At 38.1% G+C, this 26,921-nt stretch overlaps 5 protein-coding genes and 1 pseudogene across 5 annotated transcripts; 3 read left to right on the forward strand and 3 right to left on the reverse strand.

Moving 5' to 3' along the window:
- Positions 1-406: 406 nt before the first annotated feature.
- Positions 407-2,627, reverse strand: LOC117933430 (annotated as a pseudogene).
- Positions 2,628-8,946: 6,319 nt separating this feature from the next.
- Positions 8,947-10,221, forward strand: LOC117933667 (rust resistance kinase Lr10-like). The gene has a single exon (XM_034855143.1). The coding sequence runs from the start codon at positions 8,947-8,949 to the stop codon at positions 10,075-10,077; it is 1,131 nt and encodes a 376-aa protein (XP_034711034.1). The 3' UTR covers positions 10,078-10,221.
- A 2,989-nt stretch (positions 10,222-13,210) lies between these two features.
- On the reverse strand, positions 13,211-18,287 carry LOC117933789 (rust resistance kinase Lr10-like). Its single transcript, XM_034855325.1, has 3 exons — positions 17,474-18,287; positions 14,607-14,636; positions 13,211-14,525 (listed from the first exon to the last, which is right to left on the reverse strand). The coding sequence occupies exons 1-3, from the start codon at positions 18,204-18,206 to the stop codon at positions 13,429-13,431; spliced, it is 1,860 nt and encodes a 619-aa protein (XP_034711216.1). The 5' UTR covers positions 18,207-18,287; the 3' UTR covers positions 13,211-13,428.
- A 78-nt stretch (positions 18,288-18,365) lies between these two features.
- On the forward strand, positions 18,366-22,319 carry LOC117933788 (rust resistance kinase Lr10-like). The gene is made up of 6 exons (XM_034855323.1): positions 18,366-19,327; positions 19,606-19,647; positions 19,767-19,802; positions 20,163-20,204; positions 20,381-20,401; positions 21,039-22,319. Exons 1-6 carry the CDS (start codon positions 18,535-18,537, stop codon positions 22,169-22,171), a joined length of 2,067 nt encoding a protein of 688 aa, XP_034711214.1. The 5' UTR covers positions 18,366-18,534; the 3' UTR covers positions 22,172-22,319.
- A 669-nt stretch (positions 22,320-22,988) lies between these two features.
- LOC117933793 (putative RING-H2 finger protein ATL21B) lies at positions 22,989-24,353 on the reverse strand. Its single transcript, XM_034855329.1, has 2 exons — positions 23,525-24,353; positions 22,989-23,368 (listed from the first exon to the last, which is right to left on the reverse strand). The coding sequence occupies exons 1-2, from the start codon at positions 24,219-24,221 to the stop codon at positions 23,292-23,294; spliced, it is 774 nt and encodes a 257-aa protein (XP_034711220.1). The 5' UTR covers positions 24,222-24,353; the 3' UTR covers positions 22,989-23,291.
- A 40-nt stretch (positions 24,354-24,393) lies between these two features.
- LOC117933792 (LEAF RUST 10 DISEASE-RESISTANCE LOCUS RECEPTOR-LIKE PROTEIN KINASE-like 1.2) lies at positions 24,394-26,560 on the forward strand. Its single transcript, XM_034855328.1, has 3 exons — positions 24,394-25,568; positions 25,666-25,728; positions 26,164-26,560. The coding sequence occupies exons 1-3, from the start codon at positions 24,764-24,766 to the stop codon at positions 26,271-26,273; spliced, it is 978 nt and encodes a 325-aa protein (XP_034711219.1). The 5' UTR covers positions 24,394-24,763; the 3' UTR covers positions 26,274-26,560.
- Positions 26,561-26,921: the final 361 nt, after the last annotated feature.

Here is a 26,921-nt window from a genome sequence, read left to right on the forward strand (position 1 = left end):
TATTGGCTAGACAAATTTGATAGAGTTTGGAGGATCTATAAGAATTCAACTATTCCAATAACAAAAAAAAACTTAACTTGAACGATCTTATATTAAGAACTAAATTAGCCAAAGCGATATTGGATCATAATTATTATGGAGAACCTGAATTTTCCATCTCCAAGGAAAAACATCCTGATCTCCCATCACAAAAGGCATACAAATATCGACTCTATAAATTGGAAGTGCCTAGCTAACTCATATTTTCACTTTTATTGATATAAGTTAAGCACAAAAGGCAAATGTTATACAAACATTGATCAAAGTAATAGTAATAAATGAAAATCTCAAGTACTTTGAGGAACAATACAAGATATGGTAATTACACTCAAAATTATAGGAAAAAAAACCTATGATAGACCCTTTTTCACTCTAATTTTGTGCTAAATACCAAATCATGTTGAAGTGACCTCCCCAACCTATTCATATTTGTTCTTGTTGGACCCAAGAGGCAAAAGGATTGGGAGGCATGGTTAAATTATCTCCCTCTCCTTCCAACATTTGAACTGCTACTTTCATCGAAGGACGATCTATTGGATACCATTGAATGCACCAAAGTCCCACAATTGTTAGTTTCTTTGTTATTTTTGTGTCTCCCCCTTTCTCAGCTCGAATATTCAACTCTTTCCCTTGATTCAAATGACAATAAACCCACTCTGGGAAGTATACTTGACTGGTGTTCTCAACTGTAGCATCAATATTCTTTCTTCCTCCTACCATTTCAAGTAATAGCATTCCAAAACTATAAACATCTGATTTATGAGATGCATTCCCAAAATTTCGAGACAACACTTCTGGTGCAATATAGCCAATAGTACCCCTAGCTACGGTCATAGAAACAACACTTTCTTCCTTCGAACATAATTTTGCTAAACCAAAGTCAGAGATTTTTGGATTAAAATTGTGATCTAGTAAAATATTATGAGGTTTGATATCGAAATGGAGGATTCTTTGATCACAACCTTGGTGAAGATACTCAATTCCTTTGGCTATACCTATAGCAATATGTTGAAGTTTCTCCCAACCAAGTGAATGATTCTCCCCAGCAACTGAAAATATGAACTTCTCTAAAGATTCATTTGGTAAGAACTCATAAATAAGAGCTCGTATAGATCCATCGGCACAAAATCCAACCAAGCGAACCACATTAACATGGTGGATTCTACCTATTGTTCCCACTTCATTAATGAACTCTTCCCCATTTCCCTTGGAATTGTTAAGAACCTTAACTGCAACAAGAATATCATTGGAAAGTTTTCCTTTGTAGACCGTCCCATAACCTCCTTCACCCAGCTTCTCCTTAAATTTATTTGTAATCTTCTTAATATCCACATAACTATATCTTGAGGGCTTGAGAGCCTTGTAATCCTCTAAAAATGATTCAATCTTTATTTGATTCTCCTTTTTGGATTTATTTGTGCGATACGCATGATAGACTGCAACCAGCACAAGCATCAGAATAAAGAATCCGAAGATTATACCTGCATATAGAAACAACTAGTTAAGACTCCGTTTCCCTCAATAATAAAAGAAGCATGGGAAATAAGAACTTTCACCTCCAATGAGCCGCATAGGTGCACCTGCAGCAAATCATTAAATTATTAGCTTGATGTGCTTAGAAAACTAATAAAATCAAAACATATATTGTTTTCTTATATTCAATTTTCTCTATTTTTTTATACATTTTCAACTCTTTCTCCTTGTATCCCTTAACCTTGGGCCTTCCAAGTGCATTTTTTCGTAGCCAAGGTCTTTAACAAAGAGTGAATTCCCCATTGGCTTGTAGTCATTACAGAAAGGCAGGTAAGCGAATTATATCATCTGGGTTTAACTGCACCAAGTATATGTTTGCTTGAAGAGTGAAAAGAAGCAAGATAAGGAATGAATATAATACCGTTTTTTGAGATGCATTCTGTTCCAAGTTTATTGGTTTCGGGCTTCAGTCTGCATAACTTACCTTGTGCCTCACAGTTTTCACATATAGATTTTTCCCAAATCATCGTAAAATCACTTTCCACAACAAGTATTTCATACGGGAGATAAGCCCTGTAAATCCCATGGCAAGAGAATAGATCCAAGGAATGGAGATGAGAGGAGGAGGGAACAGCATAGTTCCCGACGGCACAACGGATGGGATGAAAATAATCTGATTCTTCCTTAGGTGAGGAACAGTTGAAGATGGTGAAGTCTCGGTCTTTTTGGGGAAAGTTATTTTCCAATTTGAAACCGAAGAGAGAAGCATTTGGGTTGAGGTTCAGAAGCTGTCTTGAAAGGCAATTATCCGGGTCTTGGACTACAATTTCCTGAGATTTGTAATTGATCTTCTTCACCATAAGCTTTACTGAATTTGGCAGCTCTAGCATGGTTAGCATGGTCTGCTTCTTCTGTACGCAAGCAAGCTCAAAGCCGGGATACCCACAGCTGTGTGGCTGGTCTTTGAGCCAGAACGGGAACCGGATCAGTGGACCCTGCTCGCTGCACCTACTTCGTACCTGGCAGCCAACTTGGCTCACTCCGATCTTTGCAAAAATTGTAACAGAGAAAAATAGAAATAAAGAGATCAGGACCATCTTTGATGAACTACTCATCTCTAAAGTTGGACTGCTCCTCAGCCCCTTCACACTTAGGTTTTAATGCTTTACATGGCTTCATCTGTTAACTTGTTTGAAGGAAAGTTAATTTTTTTTAAAAATTATTTTCATCTGAGATGCTGACAATTCCACTAAATTTTCCAAAACCTTTTTGATAATTCCAATCTTCGATCGGCCATTTCAAGAGCATATTCTACTTTGGAGTCATGAACATTTTGTACTCTTCCCTAAACAATAAATTCCCATAAGAGCCTTGTTAGAACTATGGAATCCAATATTTATAATTAATGTAGGTATTATCAAAGACAATGCTCATAGGCATATTCACTCACCTAGGATTCCTGTGTTATTTTTAACAAATGTATTGCTACGACAAACTACCCCATCGATGGTACCTAAGGAAGCCAAGGAACTGAAACAATGACCTCTTGACCTTGATTTTCTGTAATCGTTTTTCTTCTTCTGAAACTTGAGGTGAAAACAAAGCAGCTGCAGCATGATGTTGAGTGAAGGAAAACTTGCGGCAGTGGGGCTCATAACATTCCTCCATGCCTGCATTCTTTCAGTATGTGTTGCATGGAGTCGTGAAGCACGTCTTTTTGTGGGGATATGAATATCAGTGAACCTTTCTGGTTAAAAGGTAATAATACATCTGGCTGTGGTGATCCCAACTATAAATTGGCTTGTGAAGATAATAGGACTACGTTAGAACTTTACAAGGGGAAATACTATGTAGCCAATATCAACTACTTAGACCGTAATATTTGGATAGTGGATCCTGGGCTAAAAAAGGGAAGCTGTTTCTCATCTCCTCACTACTACTTGACCTTTCAAAATTTCAGCCATGGAGATCCATATTCTTTGCCCTTAAAATGGGGATCAGCTTCTACGGTTTTCTTGAACTGTACAGTGCGAATCAGTAATATTAACTACATTCCCATTATTCCATGCAACAATAGCAATGGCACTTCGTCTTCCTCACAAACATATGCTTATGCCCTGATTGGAGATGTTCGGGCAAGCGATATTCCGTATTCATGCACCATAGGCAGGTGCCTTATCACTCAATGGAAGGTACTTTCAGGCTCCAGCAACCGCTTAATGCCAGATTTACAAGAAAAGCTGCTTATGGGCCTGGAGCTTTCATTTTTAAACGTCATTTGCAGCACATCATGCAAGGGGAACTGCACTGTGGATTTTTATAAGAATGGTGTACATAGCGGAGGTATGACAATGATATAACTGCAACATGGGCAAAAGGCTGCATTGGTTGCTAGAAAGAACTAAGGAAAGAAAAAAAAAATATATATATATATATATATATATATATTAGTTTAGTTTAGATAAAATTAGAACTGAAGTCAGGAAAAGAAATGCTAAGGAAAAAATATGGGAAAGTTTGAGAAAAGTGCAATTTTCAAAGATTTTAAGTTTCTTTTGCTTAAATTTTCCTTGCATAAATGAACAAGAAATAATTTTATTAGTTTTTTTTACCTTTGCCATTCCTTCAATTTTTCCTTCCTTTCAAGTTTGCTAGAACCAAACATCGGCTAGGGAAATTTCAAATGCATGTTCTGTGATTTTTTCTTCCTTGCCTTCTTATTTCAATTTCTATGACTAATATCATTTGAATGATTTAAACATGCAGAATACGATGCTGACAATGCCATGCAAGATGCTTTAAATTGTAAGGCTTTAGCTTCACATCTATATATATAATATATATATATATTCTTGTTTTATAACTCTGTTGGTATCTATTTCATTTGCATTGTGAATGGACATAAATTTGTATTAATACTTAAAAAAATTAATACAACCTTAGATTTGATTTTGTTGCGCCGACAGAAGCTTTGATGCAAACATTATTAATCAATAACACAAAGATTACATAATCAACACATACAGTATACAAGATTTTAACGTGGTTCGACTAATCATACCTATGTCCACTGAAAGAAAATCATTCCACTGTACAATAGAGAACATTACAAAGGACAGAACCAGAACATTACAGAGGATATAACCAAATACAATTATTGGGTTTCCGAAACATTATATGTTTTCCCACTCTTCATATCCCTACCCTACCACGAGTCTGTTCACTCCACCGGGTACCTCCCGCTCTTCCTCACATCTCTATTCACCTCGTATAGTCTTTACATCTCCATCTCATAACTTTTTCCTCTCATGACTTAAAATATTTATAGAGATATTTCCAACAACCTTCCTTATTTTATAAGGAAGTCTAATATTATAATAATATATCAACTTAGAAATATTCTATATAATATTCTTTACAAAAAAAGAATTTATACTAATTAGGAATTTAGACACTTCCTAACAGATTTCATTATTTATGCTTCTAATGCTCCCCTAATTTTTTTACAACAATAGTAATAATCATATATATGCCTTAGATTAGTACTTTGCACTTCAACTTATGTTTCTCTCTCATTTTCAGGTTTTCTGTTTCTCATTGGTAAGGATTTCAAGGCCCGATGTGAAAATAATTTAATAAGGTTTTCGCTTGAATCCTTTGAAATCTTGCTTTCACGATTGTACATTTGGCTAACAACTTTTCTGTTCCTTATTTTGGCTTAAATTACCATGCAAAAGTGGATATGGGAATCCGCCATTAGAGTGCCCAAAAAAAGCCACAGATGATGGAATTGGAGTAGTTCCACAATTCCGAAGGTCCAATTCTTTGACCAAGTATCACATGATTTTCTATACCATTTAGCTCATTATCACTACCATTAGAAGTACCCAACACCTCCATTTCAAGTAAACCGCCAATAAATGATTATATATTGTCTTACATTGTGCTATAACATGACAATCATCTAATGGTTTACCTGACTCAGAGGCATGGAATGGTTTTCTCAACTAACTATATATATTGTATTGGATAACTAATGCATATGACAATAAACCTTGTGATCCGTTCTCTTGTTCTTAATGATGGGAGCAAGAGGTGTGTTGGCAATAATGGGCTGTTGACTCATTTGATCCACTTGTTTTAAAGAAGGCATTTATCATTGGATGATAATATTGAAGAGTTCCTACAAAGTCACAAAAATCTCTAGCCAGTCAAAAACTTGTATCCGATAATTGGGGCAAGAAGGATTTTGCACTATATATAAAGAAAAACTTCAAAACAGACATATAGTAACCGTGAAAATGTTGGGCATGTCCAAAGCTAATGGTCAAGAGTTTATCAATGAAGTTGCAACAATCGGAATGATTCATCATGCCAATGTGGTGCGACTCATTGGATTTTGTATAGAGGGATCAAAATGGGCCCTTATATATATATATATATATATATATATATATATGACTTTATGCCAAATGGTTCTCTTGATAAGTTTGTTTTTCTTGATCAAGAAATGAGCACTCTTTTAAGTTGGGACAGGTTGAATAAGATTGCACTTGAAGTGGGACATGGAATTGAATACTTACATCGAGGTTGTGATATGCAAATCCTGTATTTTGATATTAAACCACACAACATTCTTCTTAATCAAAATTTCAACCCAAAAGTGTGATTTTGGCCTTGCGAAGTTGTATTCAACTAATAAAAATACTCTCTTTCACCATAGCAAGAGGAACACTGGGATATATTGCTCCTGAATTATTTTACTAAAACATTAGAGGTGTCTTGTATAAAGCCAATGTTTACAGTTTCGGAATGTTGCTATTGGAAATGGTGGGGAGAGAAGAAGAAATGTTAATTTACATGCAAAGCACTCAAGTCAAATATATTTTTCATCATGGATTTATGACTAATTTCATCAAGAAAAAGACGTAGAAGTGAGAGATGCCACTGAAGATGAAAAGAGACTGATAAAGAAATTTCATCACCAAAAGCTTTACTGAATTTGGGAGCTCTAGCATGGTTAGCACGGTCTGCTTCCTCTCTACGCAAGCAAGCTTAAAACTGGGATACCCACAGCTGTGTGGCTGGTCTTTGAGCCAGAACGGGAACCGGATCAGTGGACCCTGCTCGCTGCACCTACTTCGTACCTGGCAGCCAACTTGGCTCACTCCGATCTTTGCAAAAATTGTTACAGAGAAAAACAGAAATAAAGAGATCAGGACCATCTTTGATGAACTACTCATCTCTAAAGATTGGACTCCTCCTCAGCCCCTTCACACTTATGTTTTAATGCTTTACATGGCTTCGTCTGTTAACTTGTTTGAAGGAAAGTTAATTTTTTTAAAAATTTATTTTCATCTGAGATGCTGACAATTCTACTAAATTTTCCAAAACCTTTTTGATAATTCCAATCTTCGATCGGCCATTTCAAGAGCATATTCTACTTTGGAGTCATGAACATTTTGTACTCTTCCCTAAACAATAAATTCCCAAAAGAGCCTTGTTAGAACTATGGATCCAATATTTATTAATATGTAGGTATTATCAAAGACAATGCTCATAGGCATATTCACTCACCTAGGATTCCTGTGTTATTTTTAACAAATGTATTGCTACGACAAACTACCCCATCGATGGTACCTAAGGAAGCCAAGGAACTGAAACAATGACCTCTTGATCTTGATTTTCGGTAATCGATTTTCTTCTTCTGAAACTTGAGGTGAAAACAAAGCAGTTGCAGCATGATGTTGAGTGAAGGAAAACTTGTGGCAGTGGGGCTCATAACACTCCTCCAAGCCTGCATTCTTTCAGTATGTGTTGCAAAGAAATACCAGCCATGCAGCACTTCTTTGTGTGGGGATGTGACTATCAGTGATCCTTTCTGGTTAAAAGGTAATAATCAATCTGGCTGTGGTGATCCGAACTACAAATTGGCTTGTGAAAATAATAGGACTACGTTAGAACTTTACGAGGGGAGATATTATGTTGCCAACATCGACTACACTAACCATACTATTCGGATAGTGGATCCTGGGCTAGAAAAGGGAAGCTGTTTCTCATCTCCGCACTACTTCTTGACCTTTCAAAATTTCAGCCCTGGAGATCCATATTCTTTGCCTTCAGAATGGGGATCCGATTCTACGGTGTTCTTGAAATGTGCAGTGCCAATCAGTGACCATAACTACATACCTATTACACCATGTAACAATAGCAATGGCACTTCGTCTTCCTCACAAACATATGCTTATGCATTGGTTGGAGATGACATTCGGGTGAGCGATATTCCGTATTCATGCACCATAGGCAGGAGCCTTATCACTCAATCGAAGGAGGTTTCAGACCACCGCAACCGCTCAATTTCACATTTACGAGAAAAGCTGCTTATGGGGCTGGAGCTTTCATTTCTAGAAGTCCTTTGCAGCACATTATGCACGGGGAACTGCACTTTGGATTTTAATCAGAATCTTGTAGATTGCGGAGGTATGAGAATTACATAACTGCAACATGGGCAAAAGGCTACATTTGGTTAGTTAAAAAAAGCCTGGAAAATAAATGCTAAGGAAAAATACGGGGAAGTTAGAGAAAAGTACAATTTTCAAGGATTTTAATTTCCTTTCCCTTAAATTTCGCATGGATAAATGAACAAGAAAATAATTTTATTATTTTCTTACCGTTGTCTTTCCTTCAAACTTGCATGAACCAAATATGGGCCAAGTAATTCCAAATACATGCTCTATAATTTTTCTTCCTTTCCTCCTTAATTACCTGGCATAAGGGTCTTCAATTTCTATGACTAAATACCATTTGAATGATTTAAACATGCAGAATATGATGCTGCCAAGGTCATGCAAGATGCTGTAAATTGTAAGGCCTTTGGCTTCACATCTATAATTTTCTCTCTTAATTTCCTGTCATTTCAATTTCTGCTTCAACTTATGTTTCTCTCTTATTTGCAGGTTTTCTGCTTCTGATTGGTAAGGATTTCAAGGCCCGACTATCAGTTTCTCGCGAAAATAATTTAATGGAGGTTTTCACTTGAATCCTTTGAAATCTTGCTTTCATGACTGTACACTCGGCTGCCAAGTTTTCTTTTCCTTATTTTGGCTTAAATTACTATACAAAAGTGGATGGGAATCCATTAGTGTGCTCAATTCTTGTTCCACAGATTTTCTCTACCATTAGTTTATTATCACTACCAATTCAAACCCAAGTGTGGGAGCACCCAACACCTCCATTTCAAGCAAACCAATAAATGATTGTTGTCTTTTATTGTGCTGTAACATGACAATGATCATCTAATGGTTTACTTCATTCAAAGGCATGGAATGATTTTCTCAACTAACTTTGTATGTTGGATTGGATAACTTATCTATGTGACAATAAATCTTATGATCCTTTTTTTTTCTTAATGTGTGATCTATGTTTTTAGCTATAATGATGGGAGTAAGAGGCGTGGTGGCAATAATGGGCCTGCTTGCCCATTTGATCCACATGTTTCAAAGAAGATATTTATCATTGGATGATAGTATTGAAGAGTTCCTACGAAGGCACAAAAATCTCCAGCCAATCAGATACTCGTATTTAGATATAAAAAGAATGACTAATGGTTTTCAGAATAAATTAGGGCAAGGAGGATTCGGCATTGTATATAAAGGAAAACTTCGGAATGGCAACATGGTAGCTGTAAAAATGTGCAGTGTATCAAAAGCTAATGGCCAAGATTTTATCAATGAAGTTGCAACAATCGGAAGGATTCATCATGCTAACATAGTGCGACTCATTGGATTTTGTGTAGAGGGGTCAAAATGGGCCCTTTTATATGACTTTATGCCAAATGGTTCTCTTGATAAGTTTGTTTTTCTTGATCAAGAAAGGAGCACTCTTTTAAGTTGGGACAGATTGTACAAGATTGCTCTTGGAGTGGGACGTGGGATTGAATACTTACATCAAGGTTGTGATATGCAAATCCTGCATTTTGATATTAAACCACACAACATTCTTCTTGATCAAAATTTCAACCCAAAAGTGTCTGATTTTGGCCTTGCGAAATTGTATTCAACTGATAAAAATACTGTCACTTTCACCATGGCTAGAGGAACACTGGGATATATTGCTCCTGAATTATTTTACCAAAACATTGGAGGTGTCTCATATAAAGCCGATGTTTACAGTTTCGGAATGTTGCTATTGGAAATGGTGGGGAGAAGAAGAAATGTTAATGTACATGCAAAGCACTCGAGTCAAATATATTTTTCATCATGGATTTATGACAAATTTCATCAAGAAAAAGACTTAGAAGTGAGAGATGCCACTGAAGATGAAAAGAGATTGATAAAGAAGATGGTGATAGTTGCACTATGGTGTATACAAATGAAGCCCACAGACCGTCCTTCTATGAGCAAAGCACTAGAAATGTTGGAAGGTGATGTTGAACTTCTGCAGATGCCTCTTAAGCCTACCGTACATCCCATGGAAATATCAGATGAGGATCGCATGAGTATTCCAATAGGGGTACCAATTTCCTCACTTAATGCCATGGATGCTGTTGCCTTAGATGGAAGTTAGTTTTCACTATCTACTTGTGTATTCCGCCCTATTGAATACTACATGCTTGGCTTCGATGTAAGATATTTTACTGCTCCGTCCATAATTAAGATCCTTAATGTAATAGTACAATATTTTATCTTAATGCTGTTCCTTGGCACAACTTGGAATAATGTATACATGTAATAACATCAATAATTATTCTTCATTTCCCCCTCTAGCAGGTCTCATTTCCCTGAAAATTGAAAATTAAAAGTCGTCATGCTTGCAGAGGTTCGGGACTTCGGTTTTTTTTTTGTTATATATACATCTGTGTCCTACAACACTCTATACAAAAAATGAACTAACCCTTTTGCATCATTGTTTTGGTTCTGCCATTTCCATGTCTTGCTAGTTTTCCTTCTTCCCTCCAGGGTCACTGTCGCTATGGTGTGAGCTTCTCTAACTGTTAAAACTACTTTCTTTTTCAGTTTTTTTCTTTCTGTCGTGCTCTCATGGTTTATTCCTAGCTTTCTTGCTATGTTAGCCATGGTGTTATCTGTTATCATTCTTCTATCTTGGATAGAAATTAACATGATGGCTTTATCATGTTGGCAAAGGAAAATGATGCATGCCTCAATCATTGTGGTTCTATTAGACACCATTTGTAACACTATAGCTGAAAGCTCTGCTCCCAACCACTAGAATACCCACAGTTATTTTAACAACTCAGCATGCACAAAGCCATCAGCTGGCATTGCTTACCTTCTGCTTCACAGTTCCAACAAATAGAGTTTGGTCATCTCATGGAAACACTATTTTCCTGCTCAATTATCTGAAGTGATAGTGGAACGTTGTGAATCCTGCAGCAAGAGGAAAGATCCAGGAATAGAGGTAAGAGGAAGCAACAGCATAAACTGGAAGACCAGGAACAGACAGGAAAGAGGGATGGGCAGAAAATAGTAAATATGATGTTTTTTTTTCTTGTTCTCTTAGTTGCCAAACAATTGAAGAAGATGATTTGTTCTATGGCTTGGTAGGCTGGTTCCAATTTGAACAAGAAGAAGCCGGAGACAGCTAGATTAAGGTTCTGAAAGGCAAATGTCCGATTCATACATGATAATTTCCTGAGGTCTGTAAGCTACACTCTTCACGAGTATGGAAGCTCTAGCATGGTCTGGTTCTTCTCTGTGCAAGATATCTCAAACTGGATATCCACAGCTGTCTAGCTGGTCTTTTAGCCAGATATCAGTTGCTGCAATTACTGGATACCAAGCACTCATCTTGATTTGCTGCAACCTTTGCTAAGATTGTTACAGACAAGAACAGAAGTAAAAGCGGACCATTGTATGAATTACTCATCATCTCCTTAGACTAGACTGCAATTATAATATTGTTTCGAAGAGACTGTTTCCACTCAATCTCATTGTATAGAGTAGTGATGAAATAGTTAGTCATATTCATAGGACATCTGCCTAAAGTACAAGGCATGCTAGGATATATTGCTGTAGAATTATTTTGGAAAATCATTGAAGGAAATATGAGACGCATGTCTCTTATCAGCCCAATTTTTTTTATAATTATGGAATGTGTTTCCCATGGAGATTGTGGAAAAGAGAAAAAAAAAAATTCTACAGTTGCACTGACTGAAAAACGACGTCGTTTTGGCTTTCCCCGGTATCATACTCTTCTCCAGTATTCAAACGGCGTCGTTTGCTCCGATCAAACCGACGCCGTTTCGAGTCCGTATCTTCGTCCCCACCCGGCGTCCCGCCAAACCCTCTTCCCCTCTCACTGGCTTTGGGGTCGCTTTGGGGTCGGAATGCCGTCATAACCCTAAATAGCGTTCCAATCTCTCCTCTATTTCTGAAATTTGTTCCCTAATCACTCATATGAGAGCAGCTCTGAGAATCATCGTTTCTTTTATCTCTTTGGTCTTTCTATTTCCTTCTTGTTCTTCATCTTCGCTGCATTTTCGATTCTCAGAAACTAGTTCACTTTCAGGGCTTCAGTGAGGCATATACGAAACAGGGAGATAGGCACTGAGAGAGCAAGTTAGGAGACACCGAAACGCAGCGTTTCGTGCGGATAGGAGAAACGGCGAAACATTAAAGCTTCAATCCGGGTAAGTACTTTCTCCTTTCGTTCGTAGTTTCTCCGTTTGATATAGTGGAGTGGAATTCAATTTCATGCCCAAAAGGTCGTCGTTTTTGTAAAAGGATAGCGTTTTATATTGACCGTTTCTTCCCTTATTTTAGGACTCTCCGTTTCTTACAAAATCTCAATATGCTTCTGTTTTTGTTTTTTTTTTTTCCACCTGTTTTTCTGATTCATCTGTGTTGGGGAAACACAACTAGCTGTAAATTGCTTCATTTCATCATCAGCATTTACGCATAGAAAGGAGAAAATGGAGAGAGGCAAGTCTCATAGTTCAACTCAGAGCGGATGAAAACAAAATAACCCAAATGGCATGTTCTCAAACAATTCTCTCTTATACCTAGCCTACTTTCCAATGTCCAAAAGCATGCTTTGTTTAGAATTAATTTGAAGTCATGGGTTATGAAGGTGATGGGTAGCTTGATGATTGGAAGTAATTGATTCTAGCCTTCATTTGTGTGTTTTTTCAAATCATGGGGGACTCTTCTAATGTCCAAAAGCATGCTTTCTTTATATTTGATTTGAAGTCAAGGGTTATGAAGGTGATGGGCAGCTTGTTGAGTGGAAGTAACTGATTCTAGTCTTCATTTGAGTGATTTCTTTTCAAATCATGGGGGACTGTTCTTATGAAATTCCTTCAAGAACCTAGGCAACTGATGAGCTCCCTATAGAGCTGTACACATCCCCTACAAATTGCCCACCAACTTATTAACTTCGCATGCCTACTTCCTTTGAAGAAAGGGCTTGTATGTATCTTTTATACTCTAAAAATTGTACTGCGAATCGTGTTCATTCCAGCTGCTAATGTGATATCTCACATTAGTTAAGGGAAGAAGTTCATGTCATTATATATGTATGTTCTTAACAATATAGACGCATTTTAAAGTTGTGAAAACCCTTAGGCTCAAAGCCAATAATATCTATAGGGGAGGAAGTGGCTTGTTATAGTTAAGCTGGTTCCAAACTTCTACAAGTTTAAAACTAAACTGAAAAAACAGGACTAGATCTAAAGCTGTGGTTGTGCTAAGAGGATTTGATAAAATTCTTCAATGAAAGATGTGAGAGTCACGTCTTCAAGATACAATGAGATTGAGCCCTTAAAACTACCCTGTTGAACAAACAATGGCTCAGCTAGCAGTAATACAGAGTGGGGTTACATTGACAAAGTGAGGTTACATATTTACATTGACGAAGTATTCGAGTATTAAAATTTGCCAGCTAAATTTACTTCCACTCTCATTCTGAGATGACTGCAAGCTCTTTCTGAAGAGGTGTTCTTGACCGGCTTATATTTGTATTTGTTGGACTTGTAGATGCAAAAGGATTTGGAGGCATGGTTAAATTGTCTTCTCCTTCTAACATCTGAACCACAAGTTTCATGGATGGACGATCAACTGGATACCATTGAATGCACCAGAGTCCCACAATTGCTAGTTTCTTTGCTATTGTAGCATCTCTCTCTTCCTTAATTCTGATGTGCAGCTCTTCACCTTGATTCAAATGGTTATAAATCCATTCTGGGAAGTATACTTGGCTAGGGTTCTCAGCTGTGACATCACTGTTTTTCCTTCCCGAAACCATTTCAAGCAACAACATCCCAAAACTAAAAACATCTGACTTATAGGACACATTCCCAAAATTCCTGGATAACACTTCAGGAGCAATATAGCCCATAGTCCCCCTAGCTATAGTCATAGAAACAGCACTTTGGTCCTTGGAACATAATTTGGCTAGACCAAAATCAGAAATCTTTGGATTAAAGTTGTGATCTAGCAAAATATTATGAGGTTTGATGTCAAAATGAAGGATTCTTTGTTCACACCCTTGGTGAAGATACTCCATTCCTTTGGCTATGCCTATAGCAATATCTTGAAGTTTCTCCCAACCAAGTGAATGTTTAGCTGAAAATATGAACTTGTTAAGAGAATCATTTGGTAAGAACTCATAGATGAGAGCTCGTCTCATTCCATCAGCACAAAAGCCGACCAAGCGAACCACATTAACATGGTGGATTCTACCCATTGTTGCCATCTCATTAATGAACTCTTCCCCATTTCCCCTGAAATTGTTAAGGATCTTCACCGCAACAAGTACTTCATTAGAAAGTTTCCCTTTGTACACAGTTCCATAACCTCCTTGGCCCAGTATGTCCTTAAACTGATCTGTAATCTTCTTAATATCAGCATATGAATACCTTGAGGGCTTTAGAGCTCTGTAATCTTCCAGAAATTTTTCAATCTTTCTTTTATTCTTTTCTTCTAGTTTTCGTGAGCGGTGCACATAGTAGAGTACACTGACAGCTAGGACTAGAAGAAGGAAACCAGTGACTGCACCTGCATATCAGAAGATCCAGGTTAAGAACTCCTGTCTTAGGCTCTGATAACAAATGAAGTATGGGAAATCAAAAACTTCACCTGCAACCACCAGCTTTGTTGTTGCACTACCTGTAAAGGATAATAAAGATATTAGCTTGCTTTACTCAGGACATTACAGAATCAAAGCATAACTAAAAAAACAGTTGTGTTTGACGTAGGTTTAATTCGGTCTATCATTTAGCCTTTCAACTCTTGCTCTATGTACCCCTTCCTTGGCCATTGCAAATTCATTTTCGAGTTAACACTGTTTCTTATAGGTCTTTAACAAAACAAAAAGCTAAAAAAATAAAACAAAAAATAAAAACAAGGGTCCCTTCTGTCTTGTACTGCAAAACCTCATTTCCTTGTATAATTCACACTATCAATAAGTATAGTTATCTTGAGCAGGTGGGAAATGGTTTGGAACATTGATTCTGTACTATTTTGTGATGAAAAATGGTTAAACAAAAAGAAAAAGAAAAAAAAAAAAACTGTTATAGACCAACTTCCAAGTAATACAGGGCATTACAGAGCAATTTTGGCACTTCAATGCTGTTAGGAGGGGAGTGTGTTGTCTTGAATAACAAAAATCAAGAGGAAAAATGGACTCCATGGTTGTCAAAAAGAAAAAGGAAAATCAAAGAAAATGATGAAAGGAACATGAGAAAGAACAATTGGTTTCTTTGTTAGGGGCTTTGTGAATTTTTTTTTTTTTTTTTGATAGATAAACGCACAGAAATATATTAGAAAAGGGCAAGAAAGGCAACCCAGAGTATACAGGGAGTATACAAACATCACCTACAAAAAACCGGAAACAAAAAAGACAAACCCTTACCAGCCCTCAACAAGAACCCAACCAGTCCACAAAATTAAACAAAGAAAAAGGACCTTCAACTATGGAAGCATTAGCCCAAAGTAAGAGATTACAAATGAAGGAATTTTTCAACCTTTGAAGAGATAGGACCTCATTATCAAAAACTATCCTATTTCTTTCCTTCCATACCATCCAAAATAAGCAAAGAGGAGCTGCCCGCCAAACCTTACTATGCTTCTTATCCTTAAAGGGAGCATGCCAACCTAAAAGAGTGTCTCTAACCGATAACGGGAGGACCCAATTAACACCAAATAGGGAGAACAAGAGGTCCCACAAAACCTTCGCCTTAGAACAGTGAATAAGGATGTGATTTATCATCTCTTCTTCATCACAACACAAGGAGCACCTGTTAGCTAAATTCCAGCCCCTCCTCTTTAGTTGGTCTTGAGTGAGCACCTTCCCCCAAGAAGCTTCCCAAGCAAAGAAGCCCACCTTGGAAGGAACAAACGTACTCCAAATAATTCTCCATGGAAACGGGACTGCACTGCTATGGTCCAGAAAATTGAAACAGGATTTTACAGAGAAAATCCCATCTTTCGTCTCATTCCACACCATCCTATCCTCCAAACCAGCATTCAGCCTCTTTCCTTGAATGATCAGAAGGAGTCTCTCCACCTCCTCCACCTCCCAATCATTGAAAGGTCTAAGGAAGCGGGGGTTCCACCCACCCACTTCCCCCGCTGAATCCCAACAATCCGCAACCCTCGCGTCTTTAGAAACCGCTAAATCAAACAAAGAGGGATAGGCCTCACAAAGAGGAGTGTTCCCGCACCAAGAATCTTTCCAAAACCTCACCCTTTTACCATCCCCCACCGAAAAAGAAACATTATTCAGCATCAACAGTCCTTCCTTGCTGATTTCTTTCCAGAGCCCCACCCCAAATCCCTCCCTACTCCCGCAAGTGCTCCAACCTCCTCTATCAACCCCAAACTTCGTGCCAATTATAAGCTTCCAATAGGAATCCCTTTCAACCGCACACCGCCAACTCCATTTGCATAGAAGGGCCCTATTAAGAGTAGAGAGGTCTCTAATCCCCAACCCACCCTTCTTCTTATTAGAACAAACAATACCCCATTTTATTAGGTGGATCTTCTTCTCCATCGCTCCCCCTCCCCAAAGGAAATCCCTTTGAATCTTCTCAAGTCTTAATTTAACCACTCTTGGTATACGCATTAAGGACATGAGGTAGGTTGGCATACTCGCCAAAGTGCTCCGAATGAGAGTGATTCTTCCACCCTTGGAAATGAATTGCCTCTTCCATAAGGCAAGTCTCTTGCGCATCCTCTCTTCCATTCCGTCCCAAACCGTCACCGACTTATGCGGAGCACCCAAAGGGAGCCCCAAATAGGTAGAAGGGAGAGATCCCACCTTGCAGCCCAGTTCAGCAGCTAGTAAATCCGCGTTCTCCACTCTACCCACCGGCAAAATTTCACTTTTATTCAGATTAATGCGCAATCCGGAAGTGGCTTCAAACCACAAGAGTAACCAACTTAAAAAGCCATTTGCTCTTGGGAATCCTCGCAGAAGACCAGCGTATCATAAGGGGCTTTGTGAATTATAGCTAATGTTGCCCTTATCATTCTGATGTGTGCAGATAGATTTGCCTTTTCGAACTAGTATATTCTTATTTGCCTTTAAGGATTTCTCGTCTTTCTTTATATTTCTATTTCAAGACAATGAAATCGTTGTTTCTGATTTAAAATAAAAAAAGAAAAAAAGAAAACTCCATTTAAAAGTCATTTTGTCCCTGGCCTTATCCTTTCCTGTAATGTGATTGATATCATAGCTGGTAATGTGAAGTGCTGGTATAACATTGAAGTGCATTGAAGTGCTGGTAATGTGATTTTGTGCAGAGAAATTTCATAGCTATAACATTTCTTTTGCAACTATCATGTGCCACACATCTAGAAACACACAAACAAGTACTCCAATCAGGAAATGAACTGGACTCGTATGGATTCACACTCTCTACAGGACTGCACCCCTCATAATGAAATTATTTCTGTTTGTTTGATATGTGAAATAAAGCAGGATAATAGAATGAATATATTACCTTTTGATGGATTATTGATGCATTCGGTTTCAGGTTCCTTGCTGTTTCTCTTCAGTCTGCATTTCTTGCCTTGTGCTTCACAGTCCCCACATATCGATTTTGACCACTTTATAGAGAATTTGCCATTCAGATCAGATATAATATACGGGAGTGTGAGATTGTACATCCTACGGCAAGAGGATAGGTTAACTTCATCAAGATCAGCAGAGGACATAATAGCATAAACTGGGTAACCAGGAATAGAGAGGCAAGGGATGGACTGAACAAAATAGAATTCTCTTTTGTTTGATGAACAATTGAAGAAGGTGAAGTCATATAGGACTTCCCAGGCATTTTCTAGTTTGAACTGGAAAGGAGAAGCCGCTAAACTGAGGTTCTGAAGCTGTCCTACAAAGCAATTATACGGATATTGGACCATAATTTCATGGGAGTCATAACTGATATTCGTCACCAAGAGCTTCACTGAATATGGCAGCTCCAGCATGGTCTGTTTCTTCTCTGAGCAATATAACTCAAACCCTGGATATCCACAGTGGTCTGGCTGGTCTGTTAGCCGGAAAGGGAACCGTATGGGTGGACCCTGGTCACTGCACCTTGATGCCATGCACTCATCTTGGCCGGATCCAATCTCTGCAAAGATTATTACAGACAGGAAGAAAAACAAAGAGAATACCATTTTTGAGGAACCGCTCATCCCTAGAGTTTTTACCCCTCCCTTGCTAATTTCTTTCATAGAAAAACGTTTTTTCTCAGATCACCATAGTCATGAAAGAATTATTTATTATTTGGGACCTGAACCAGTCAATTCAGAAGGAAAGGAATTGGTCCAATGGTCAGCTGGTCAATGATGTCTGCTGGTTAATGTCTGTATATCTGACAAATCCCTCCCAAAAGTGTCAAGAAAGTCAAAATTAGCAGCTGGTTCAAGGCGTTTATAGGTCCCCGTGGACCAACCACTGATCATAACCACCATTCTTTTATTGGTTTTGATATGGGTTTGTATAACCTCCTCTGAAACCCAATTATCAAAGCAGTTTCAGATCTCTCTGGCTTCAAAGTCTATGATGTCGAGGGAAGAAAAACTTGTGGCAGTTGGGCTGATAGCACTCCTCCATGTCTGCTTCATCTCAATCTGTGCTGCCAATGAAAACCAGACTTGCAGGCCTTCATCTTGTGGAGATATTCGAAATATCAGCAACCCTTTTCGGTTAAAGGGAGACCCATCCGGCTGTGGCGATCCTAACTATGAATTGGTTTGTGAAAATAATCGTACCATGTTGAACCTGTATAGTGGGAAATACTATGTTGCAGAGATCAACTACAAGAACTACAGCATTCGGATAGTGGATCCTGGGCTTGACAAGGGAGACTGTTTCTCCAGCCCTCTGTATTATTTGACAAGAGGAAACTTCAGTTATGGAGATCCATATGATTTGCCTTATGATTGGAAATTGAGTAGAACAGTTTTAATGAATTGTACAAGTTCAATCAGTGATCATAACTACATTCGAATTAATCCCTGCAACTCCAGTAGCACTTCATTTTCATCACAGGCATATGTTTATGCGCTAGCAGGAGTTTCTGAGGTGGGAGACATCAAGTATTCATGCACAATAGGCATGACTATTTCTACTCGACCATTGAAGGAAGTTTCTTCAAAGCCCAGGAATCAATCAATGTCAGAATTGCAAGAAGAGCTTCTTGTGGGACTTGAGATTTCATTTCTGCCTTATCGCTGCAGCAGCGAATGCCATATGGAAGGGCAATCCTGCTATATGCATTTTATTGAAAATACAATTACATGTGTCTCCAACAGGGGATGCGGGGACTGGAGCAGTTGTTTAAAGCCAACTTGTAAGTAACAATTACAAGATGATATAGTCAATTTGTTTTGGGTACTCCGAATAGAGCTTAGAAGTTAGGCATGATGAAATCCATTTCACCAAAACCCATGATATCAAATTGAAAGAATCCTAATCGTATGTAATTTTAGGGATTGCACTGCCATGGAAATTTGAATATGTAGTTCAGATAAATAATTAGGACAACCAGGTTCAGGCTCTTTAATCTTTCTTCTTTCATGCATGAATCTCTTTATATTCTAACTTTACTTGCTTATTTTAAACATGCAGGGCTAAGGAAATTCCTCTTTGACTTCCTGTTTCCTTTAATCAGTAAGGCTTTAGGAATTCCTCCTATTATCTTTAATTTTCCCATTTCCTACAATTGGATTTTTATTTTATTTACTTCTGCAATAATAATTGATTTTTGGATGTTCCTGTCTTATTAACAGATGCCATATTTTCGGTTGAGCCCTCTCAAATCTTCAGTAAGGCTTCTAACTCCAACCACTAATTCCTTGTAGAAAATACAGTGGTAAAGTTCTATTTAGAGCTTTTTCCACTTGGAATCTTTAGAATGCTTGCTTTTTCACGGATTATACTCTGGAAAAAGAAAGGATTGCTCTGCATTGGGTTGAACAAAACTGGAAGTGAATTGCTCAAATCCCTTGGTATATGGAGAAACCAAACAGTGGAATTGGAACTAAGGCCTTGAATTCTACAGCCCTAATTCCATGAAGTTTGGTTAAGTAATTAGGATAACCAAATGTAGACTGTTCAAGTTTTCTCCCTTTCATGAGAAGGCACTTCAACTTTTATAACTAACATTAGTCGCTTTCATCGTGTAGGTGTTAGAGATTTGCTCAACAATTTGCCGCTCAGTTTACTTGGTAAGGTTTTGGGGATTCATTTTATCATCTTTCCTTTCTTATAACTTGGATTTTCCACTGTCATTATCCTTCCTTCTACTACTATTTTACCGTCTCAATAAACAGTAGTAATAATAATATTGTGCTTATTTTTACCCATTTCTTTAATCTGATTTATGTTCCTCTCTTATTGACAGGCTGTATTATCCGAGTGATCCGTAAGGCTTCGATTTCCCACATATTAATTCTTTCTAAGGTTAATGTAATGAGGTCTTAATTCAGTATTCATGGGATTCTTGCATTCAAGATTGTACACTGGGCTGTCAAGTTTGATTTTCTTTTCTTTAAAAAAAAGACTCCTCTGCAGTGAGTGTGCAAAATTGGATGTGTAGTGGAATCCCAAATTTGTGAAATCCAAAATTTTACTTCTTCCATGGAATTGGGATAGTATTGAATTCAAATTTAGTCTCAAAATTCTTTGTGATCTGAAAGAAAAAACAACGGAAGTGGGATTGGGGTCTCCAATTCAAAGGCCCCAATTCCATACAACCAAACAGAACCCAAATTTTCTCTGACTCTCAGCCCTTACCTCCATCAAGTTGCCCCCTAAAAGAACAATTGGTATCTGGTGTAAAAGCCTCTCAGCATCTTCCCTTCAGAAAAAACCAGTAGGTTTTTCCAAAATACTCAAAGTAGCCACCTACTGGTTTACTTTGTATGGAGATGGAGAGGATTTTCCAGTAAACTGTCTTCAATAATTTTGAAAGGCTAATGCATATGATCGTAAATTTTGCCTATACTGCTCTGTCCTCTTTCTAAACTATTTCATTCTTTTAACTAATTATTTGTGTTCAGTTATAATCGTGGCTGGAAGAACTGTGATTGGGATGCTATGCCTATGTGCCTTTATGATTTACAAGTTTCAAAGGAGACACTTATCAATGGATGATACTCTTGAGGAATTCCTACAAAATCATAACAATCTCCAGCCAATCAGGTACTCATATTCAGAAATAAAGAAGATGACTAATAATTTTCAAGATAAATTAGGTCAAGGAGGCTTTGGCTCGGTCTATAAAGGAAAGCTTCGAAGTGGCCAGATTGTAGCAGTAAAAATGTTGGTTGTGTCAAAATCTAATGGGCAGGACTTCATCAATGAAGTTGCTACAATTGGAAGGATTCATCATGTGAATGTGGTGCGACTCGTAGGGTTTTGCACGGAAAAATCAAAATATTCTCTTGTATATGACTTCATGGCAAATGGATCCCTTGATAAGTATGTTTTTCTCGAACGAGAAAATTCCATTCCTTTGAGCTGGGAGAGGTTGTATAACATTGCACTTGGAGTGGCTCATGGGATTGAATATTTACATCGTGGCTGTGACATGCAAATTCTACATTTTGATATCAAGCCACACAACATTCTTCTCGATGAAAACTTCACCCCAAAAGTTTCAGATTTTGGCCTTGCAAAACTGTATTCATCGGATCAAAATGCTGTCACTCTCACTGCAGCACGAGGAACGCTTGGATACATTGCTCCAGAACTGTTCTACAAAAACATTGGAGATGTCTCATATAAGGCCGATGTTTATAGTTTTGGAATGTTGTTGATGGAAATGATGGGGAAAAGGAAGTACATGAATGCCCGCACTGAGAAAAGCGAAATATACTTTCCATCATGGATTTATGACCGGATTGATCGAGGAGAAGACATGGAAATGGGAGAAGCCACTGAGGAAGAAAAGAAGTATATAAGGAAAATCATCATAGTTGCATTATGGTGTGTTCAAATGAAGCCCACTAACCGTCCTTCAATGAGCAAAGCACTGGAGATGCTGGAAGGTGAGGTAGAACTCTTGCAGATGCCTTCCAAGCCTACACTAAATTCCAAGGATTTGTCGATGGAGGATCGTATGAACAATCCAATTGGGGCACCAGTTTCTTCATGCAATGGCACAATGACAACTAGCTTAGAAGGAAGGTAGAAACACTGTCTCTACTTGCATACTCTGTGCTGTAGTCCTGTAAATTTTCTTGGCTTGGATGTAGCATTTCTCTGCTCTCAACTGCTAACCACTAATGATTTTGTAACAATACATGAGGTACTAGCTTAGATGGCTCTAAAAAATGGAATTTGTTATTCTTTGCTGAGGTCTTAGTATTGTGCTCTGTTATGCATATGTAGGAACTAGCAACAACATTTTTACTAGTTTGAGTTCTTTTGAGATACTAGAAAAGAAATCAGCATTCGGGTTTGTTTGGGAACATTTTGGAAAACTATTCTTGAAAATCAGTTTTAGTTCTTAATTTTTTTTAGGAACAAAATTCTGTTTAGAAACTCAAATATGAAATAATAGTTTTTCAACTAATTCTCAATCATGGTACTATGCATTTATATACAATACAAAAGTCTTTAAAATATTATTTATATTTTCAAATTTGTTCTAAAAAACAATCTATTTTCAAAGTAATTCTTAAAAAACTGTTTTCAAAACATGTTTTTTGAATTACAAAATTTTTTTTTGTTTAAAGTAAAGGAAACCGTTTTCAAGAACGGATTCAAACAGGCACACTCGTCTTTGTTTTCATTAGGTTGGTAGAATCATGTGGATAGAAGTTGTTGGGGGAATAGGTTTGGTTATATGAGTTGGGGAATGTTTGGGGTCTGAGAAAATGGTACAAAGATGGTGTTTCTAGCCCAAAGCAGGGAGGAAATTATCCATGGGATTGGATTAGGATCATACAGAGCATGTTTGGTTGCTCAGAAAAAGTAAATAAATAAATAATAATAAAAATTCTAAGTATCCAATCTTAAGACTCCATTATTGAGGTCCCACGTTTTCTTTTCCTTTCAACTTTCTGCAAATTATGAAGTAAAACCTTCACAAAAATTACATTAATCAACAATTACAACTGGGTGCTTCCTAATTTACACATTCGCAATAATAAAACAATTAATTCCAACATTTTTCATTCAAATTTTGAAATGACTCCCAAATCTTGTTGAATCAAAAAATGTTATCAAATTGCCTAATCCACCATCCATTGTAGCTGAATTCACCAAAGCCCCATAAATTTTTAGTTTCCTTAATCCAGATTTGCAGCTCAGAGCACACTGACTGCCACCAGAAGAAGAAAGAAACCTATAATTGGACCTGCAGTCATAACTTTCTTTCCTGCACCTGAAAAAGAATAAATAACACAATTTTAGCCTTTTTTAAACTTAGTAAATTAATAAATAAGAAGATTGAGTTGACCTCAAACCCGAGTCAACCTGCCGAGTTGCACCCATCCTCTTTCTAACACTATTTCTACCAGGATATGGAATGAAATAGTACCTGTTGCTGGCTCTCCTATGCATTCAGTTTCAGGCTCCTTGCTGTTGCTCTTCAGTCTGCACTTCATGCTTTCTTCACAGTTTCTGCATATCTCGCTTGACCAATTCAAAGAAAAACCCTTGCTCAGCACAGATATCGGATATGGGACTGCTGAGATGTTGTACATCTTCTGGCAAGATGATAGGTCCACATCTCTAATACTTGCAGTGGACATAACAGCATAAACTGGATAATCAGGGAGAGAAAGGCAAGGGATGGGATCGACATAAGACATTTCTCTTTTCTTTGATGAACAGTTGAAGAAGGTGAAGTCATATAGGGCTTCCCACTGATTGCTGAGCTTGAAGTTGAAGGGGGAGGCTGATAAACTTACGTTCTGAAGCTGTCTTGGAAGGCATTTTTCTGGGTCTTGGACCATCATTTCATGAGACTCATAGCTGATATTCTTTACCAGGACCTTCACTGAATGTGGAAGCTCTAGTATGGTTTCGTTCTTCTCTGTACAAGAGAGCTCAAACCCCGGATACCCACAGCGGTCTGGCTTCCCCTTCAGCCTGAACGGGAACCGGATTAGTGGACCCTTGTGGCTGCAGCTGCTTGAGACTAAGCAGTCGTCCTGGCTCACTGCAACATCCAAGGAAATTGTTACAAACAAGAACAAGAAGAACATCATTCTCAAGGAAACTCCACTGATCATCTCTAGAATTAATCTGTAGTAATACTGCTCCTCAACCCTTCTGCACTCAGATTTTAATGCTATTTCAGATTTCTTCTCTTGTGGATTGGTTCAAAGATGGATGTTTCCAGTCACATCTCCAAATCATGAGATGACGGATTCTTATATCAAGCATTGACCTTGATTTTTAGACGTGTTTTGACAGTTCAAATCCTTGGTGAAATTCAGCATCCTTGACACTGGGTGCCGGTCAACAAAAGTTGCTTTTCTAAGTGGTCTGATTCTGATTAAAACGCACTCATGCCACCGCGTAAAGAATTTATTTTCTGTCTCTTTCCTGCCCTTGACTCTTTCAACTATTGCGGATGTTGACGTGAAAAAAGTTGGAAATTTCAAAGCTGGTTGACTGCAACTTGTCCTAGGGACCACAAATTGCCTATGAGATAAGGCATAAAGCCATAAAACAACCCACAACCTTTTCTCCAGCAAGCATATATAGATCCTTTTGTTCTCTGAAAGTATCAAATCAAAGCACTTACAGCTCCTCTCTCTCTTGTGAAATCATGATGTTGAATAAAGAAAAACTTGTGGGAGTAGGCCTCATAACCCTCCTCCATCTCTGCTTCTTTTCCGTCTGCGTTGCCGGCCAAAACCAGCCCTGCAGGCCTTCTTCTTGCGGGGATATGCTGAACATCAGCGACCCTTTCCGGTTAAAAGGCGACCCATCTGGCTGTGGGGATAGTCGGTATGAATTGGCTTGTGAAAACAATCGTACCATTCTCAATCTGTATCGTGGGAAATACTATGTCGAGGAGATCAACTACCAAAACTATAGTATCCGGGTGGTGGATCCTGGGCTGAAGAAGGGAAACTGCTTGTCCACTCCTCTCTATCACTTGACTCCTGAGAACTTCAGCTATGATCATCCGTACGCCTGGCCTTACGATTGGGGATTCAGAACGACAGTCTTGATGAGCTGCTCGAGGCCGATCAGCGACGACAAATTCATTCCCATCACTTCTTGCAATAGTACTAATGGCACAACCTCTTCCTCCTCACAGCCTTATCATTATGCGCTAAGTGGAGATGGAGAATCCCTGCAGGTGGGCGATCTCCCGGGCTCATGCACTATAGGAAAGTCAATATTTTCCAAGCTGGGGGCAGCTTCAGAGCCCGGAAACAGGTCAATGTTGAGCCTCCAAGATCAGCTTCTTCTGGGGATTGAGCTTTCGTTTCTGCAAATCCAGTGCATCAGAGAATGTAGGGTGAAAGGGCAAAGCTGCTACATGGATTACACTGTCAACTCAGTGAAATGCGATGACCCGAATTCATGCAAGGATTTGAGTGATGACTGCTACAAACCAATCTGTAAGTGATAATTTACTGTAACTTTGTGTTTTTGAGTGTGAAATCCATCATCAAAATTTATTCAAGTAATACTGGTTTCTTGGTTTTAATCATGCAGGGCTTAAGGGTTTGATCATCATCCTCCAGATCATCTTTGCTTCAATTTACACTCCGATCATTGGTAAGACTCCCAAGTTCCAGCTCTTTTTTCCTTGTAAAACGGGATAATCATGTAACATTCTTGCTTTTCAAGGATTATACTCTGGGGTCCTAGGATTTTAATTCTCAGCACCTGGGTATGTAAAATTAGATGTGAAATGATCAACCAATTTGAAAAAAAAAAACCCGAAAAATCTACTTTTGTTTTGAAATTTGTGTGGGTTTGGGAGTGCATTGAACCTGAGTTCACTACTCAATCCACTTGTATGAAAATAACATGCTGCGAAATTGGAACTGAGGCCTCCAGTTCTGAGTACCCCAATTCTAGGAAACCAAACAGAAACTGATTTTCTCCCCTGGAAAAACACAACTTTTCCAACCAAATACATATCATCATAACTTTCACTATCCGGTTTTCAAAAATCTGTCATTTTTCTAACATTTGATTCACGTTCAGCTGCAGGCATTTTAGGAAGAGCTTTACTTGGGGTGGTGCTTTCCTATGGAATCTACAAGCTTCGACAAAGACACATATCAAAGCATGATACTACTAAAGAAATCCCATGAAGGTGAAAAGAAATTTGAAGGAAAATGTGTGTACAGAAGAAGCCCGAGAGCCATTCTTCGGTGAGCAAAGCACTGGAGATGCTGGAAGGCGGTCTGTGTTCGAAAATTAACAGATTCCAATCATAGAAATTTTTCCTAGTTTGATATGTAAGGAAATTGATGTAATTTAGACATATTCATAGGATTGTAATTCTTCTTTTATTTCCTTTTTTGAGAATGATGTTTGTCAATTACTTTCTTTTCTGTTACTGAGACAATTCATCAGAAGTGAATATACATATTCTGTTTATAGTCTTCCAATCTTCCCAAGAAATGGAGAGATAAAGGGAAAATTTTTCATGGGATCGGATGGAGATCATAGTGGGTATGTTTGGCTGATTGGAAAATGTAATAAAAAGGAAACAAATCAGATTTCTGAATCGTAAAAGGTTCAATTCATGTGGCCCCCTCAGCACTGTCTGGAAAAACCAGGCTCCAGATTAAGTCATCTAGGTATCTCCGTTGGATAACACGGCGTCGTTTTGATGCCTCAGTTTCAAGAGTTCCTCCGTTTCTTCCTTCATCTTTTAGTATTCCCCGTTTAAGGTGACAAACCACCCACCCTTAAAACGACGACGTTCATCCTCCTTCCTGTAACAAGACGTCATT

The sequence above is a fragment of the Vitis riparia genome, chromosome 16 (assembly GCF_004353265.1).
Source record: "Vitis riparia cultivar Riparia Gloire de Montpellier isolate 1030 chromosome 16, EGFV_Vit.rip_1.0, whole genome shotgun sequence".
Lineage (NCBI taxonomy): Eukaryota > Viridiplantae > Streptophyta > Magnoliopsida > Vitales > Vitaceae > Vitis > Vitis riparia.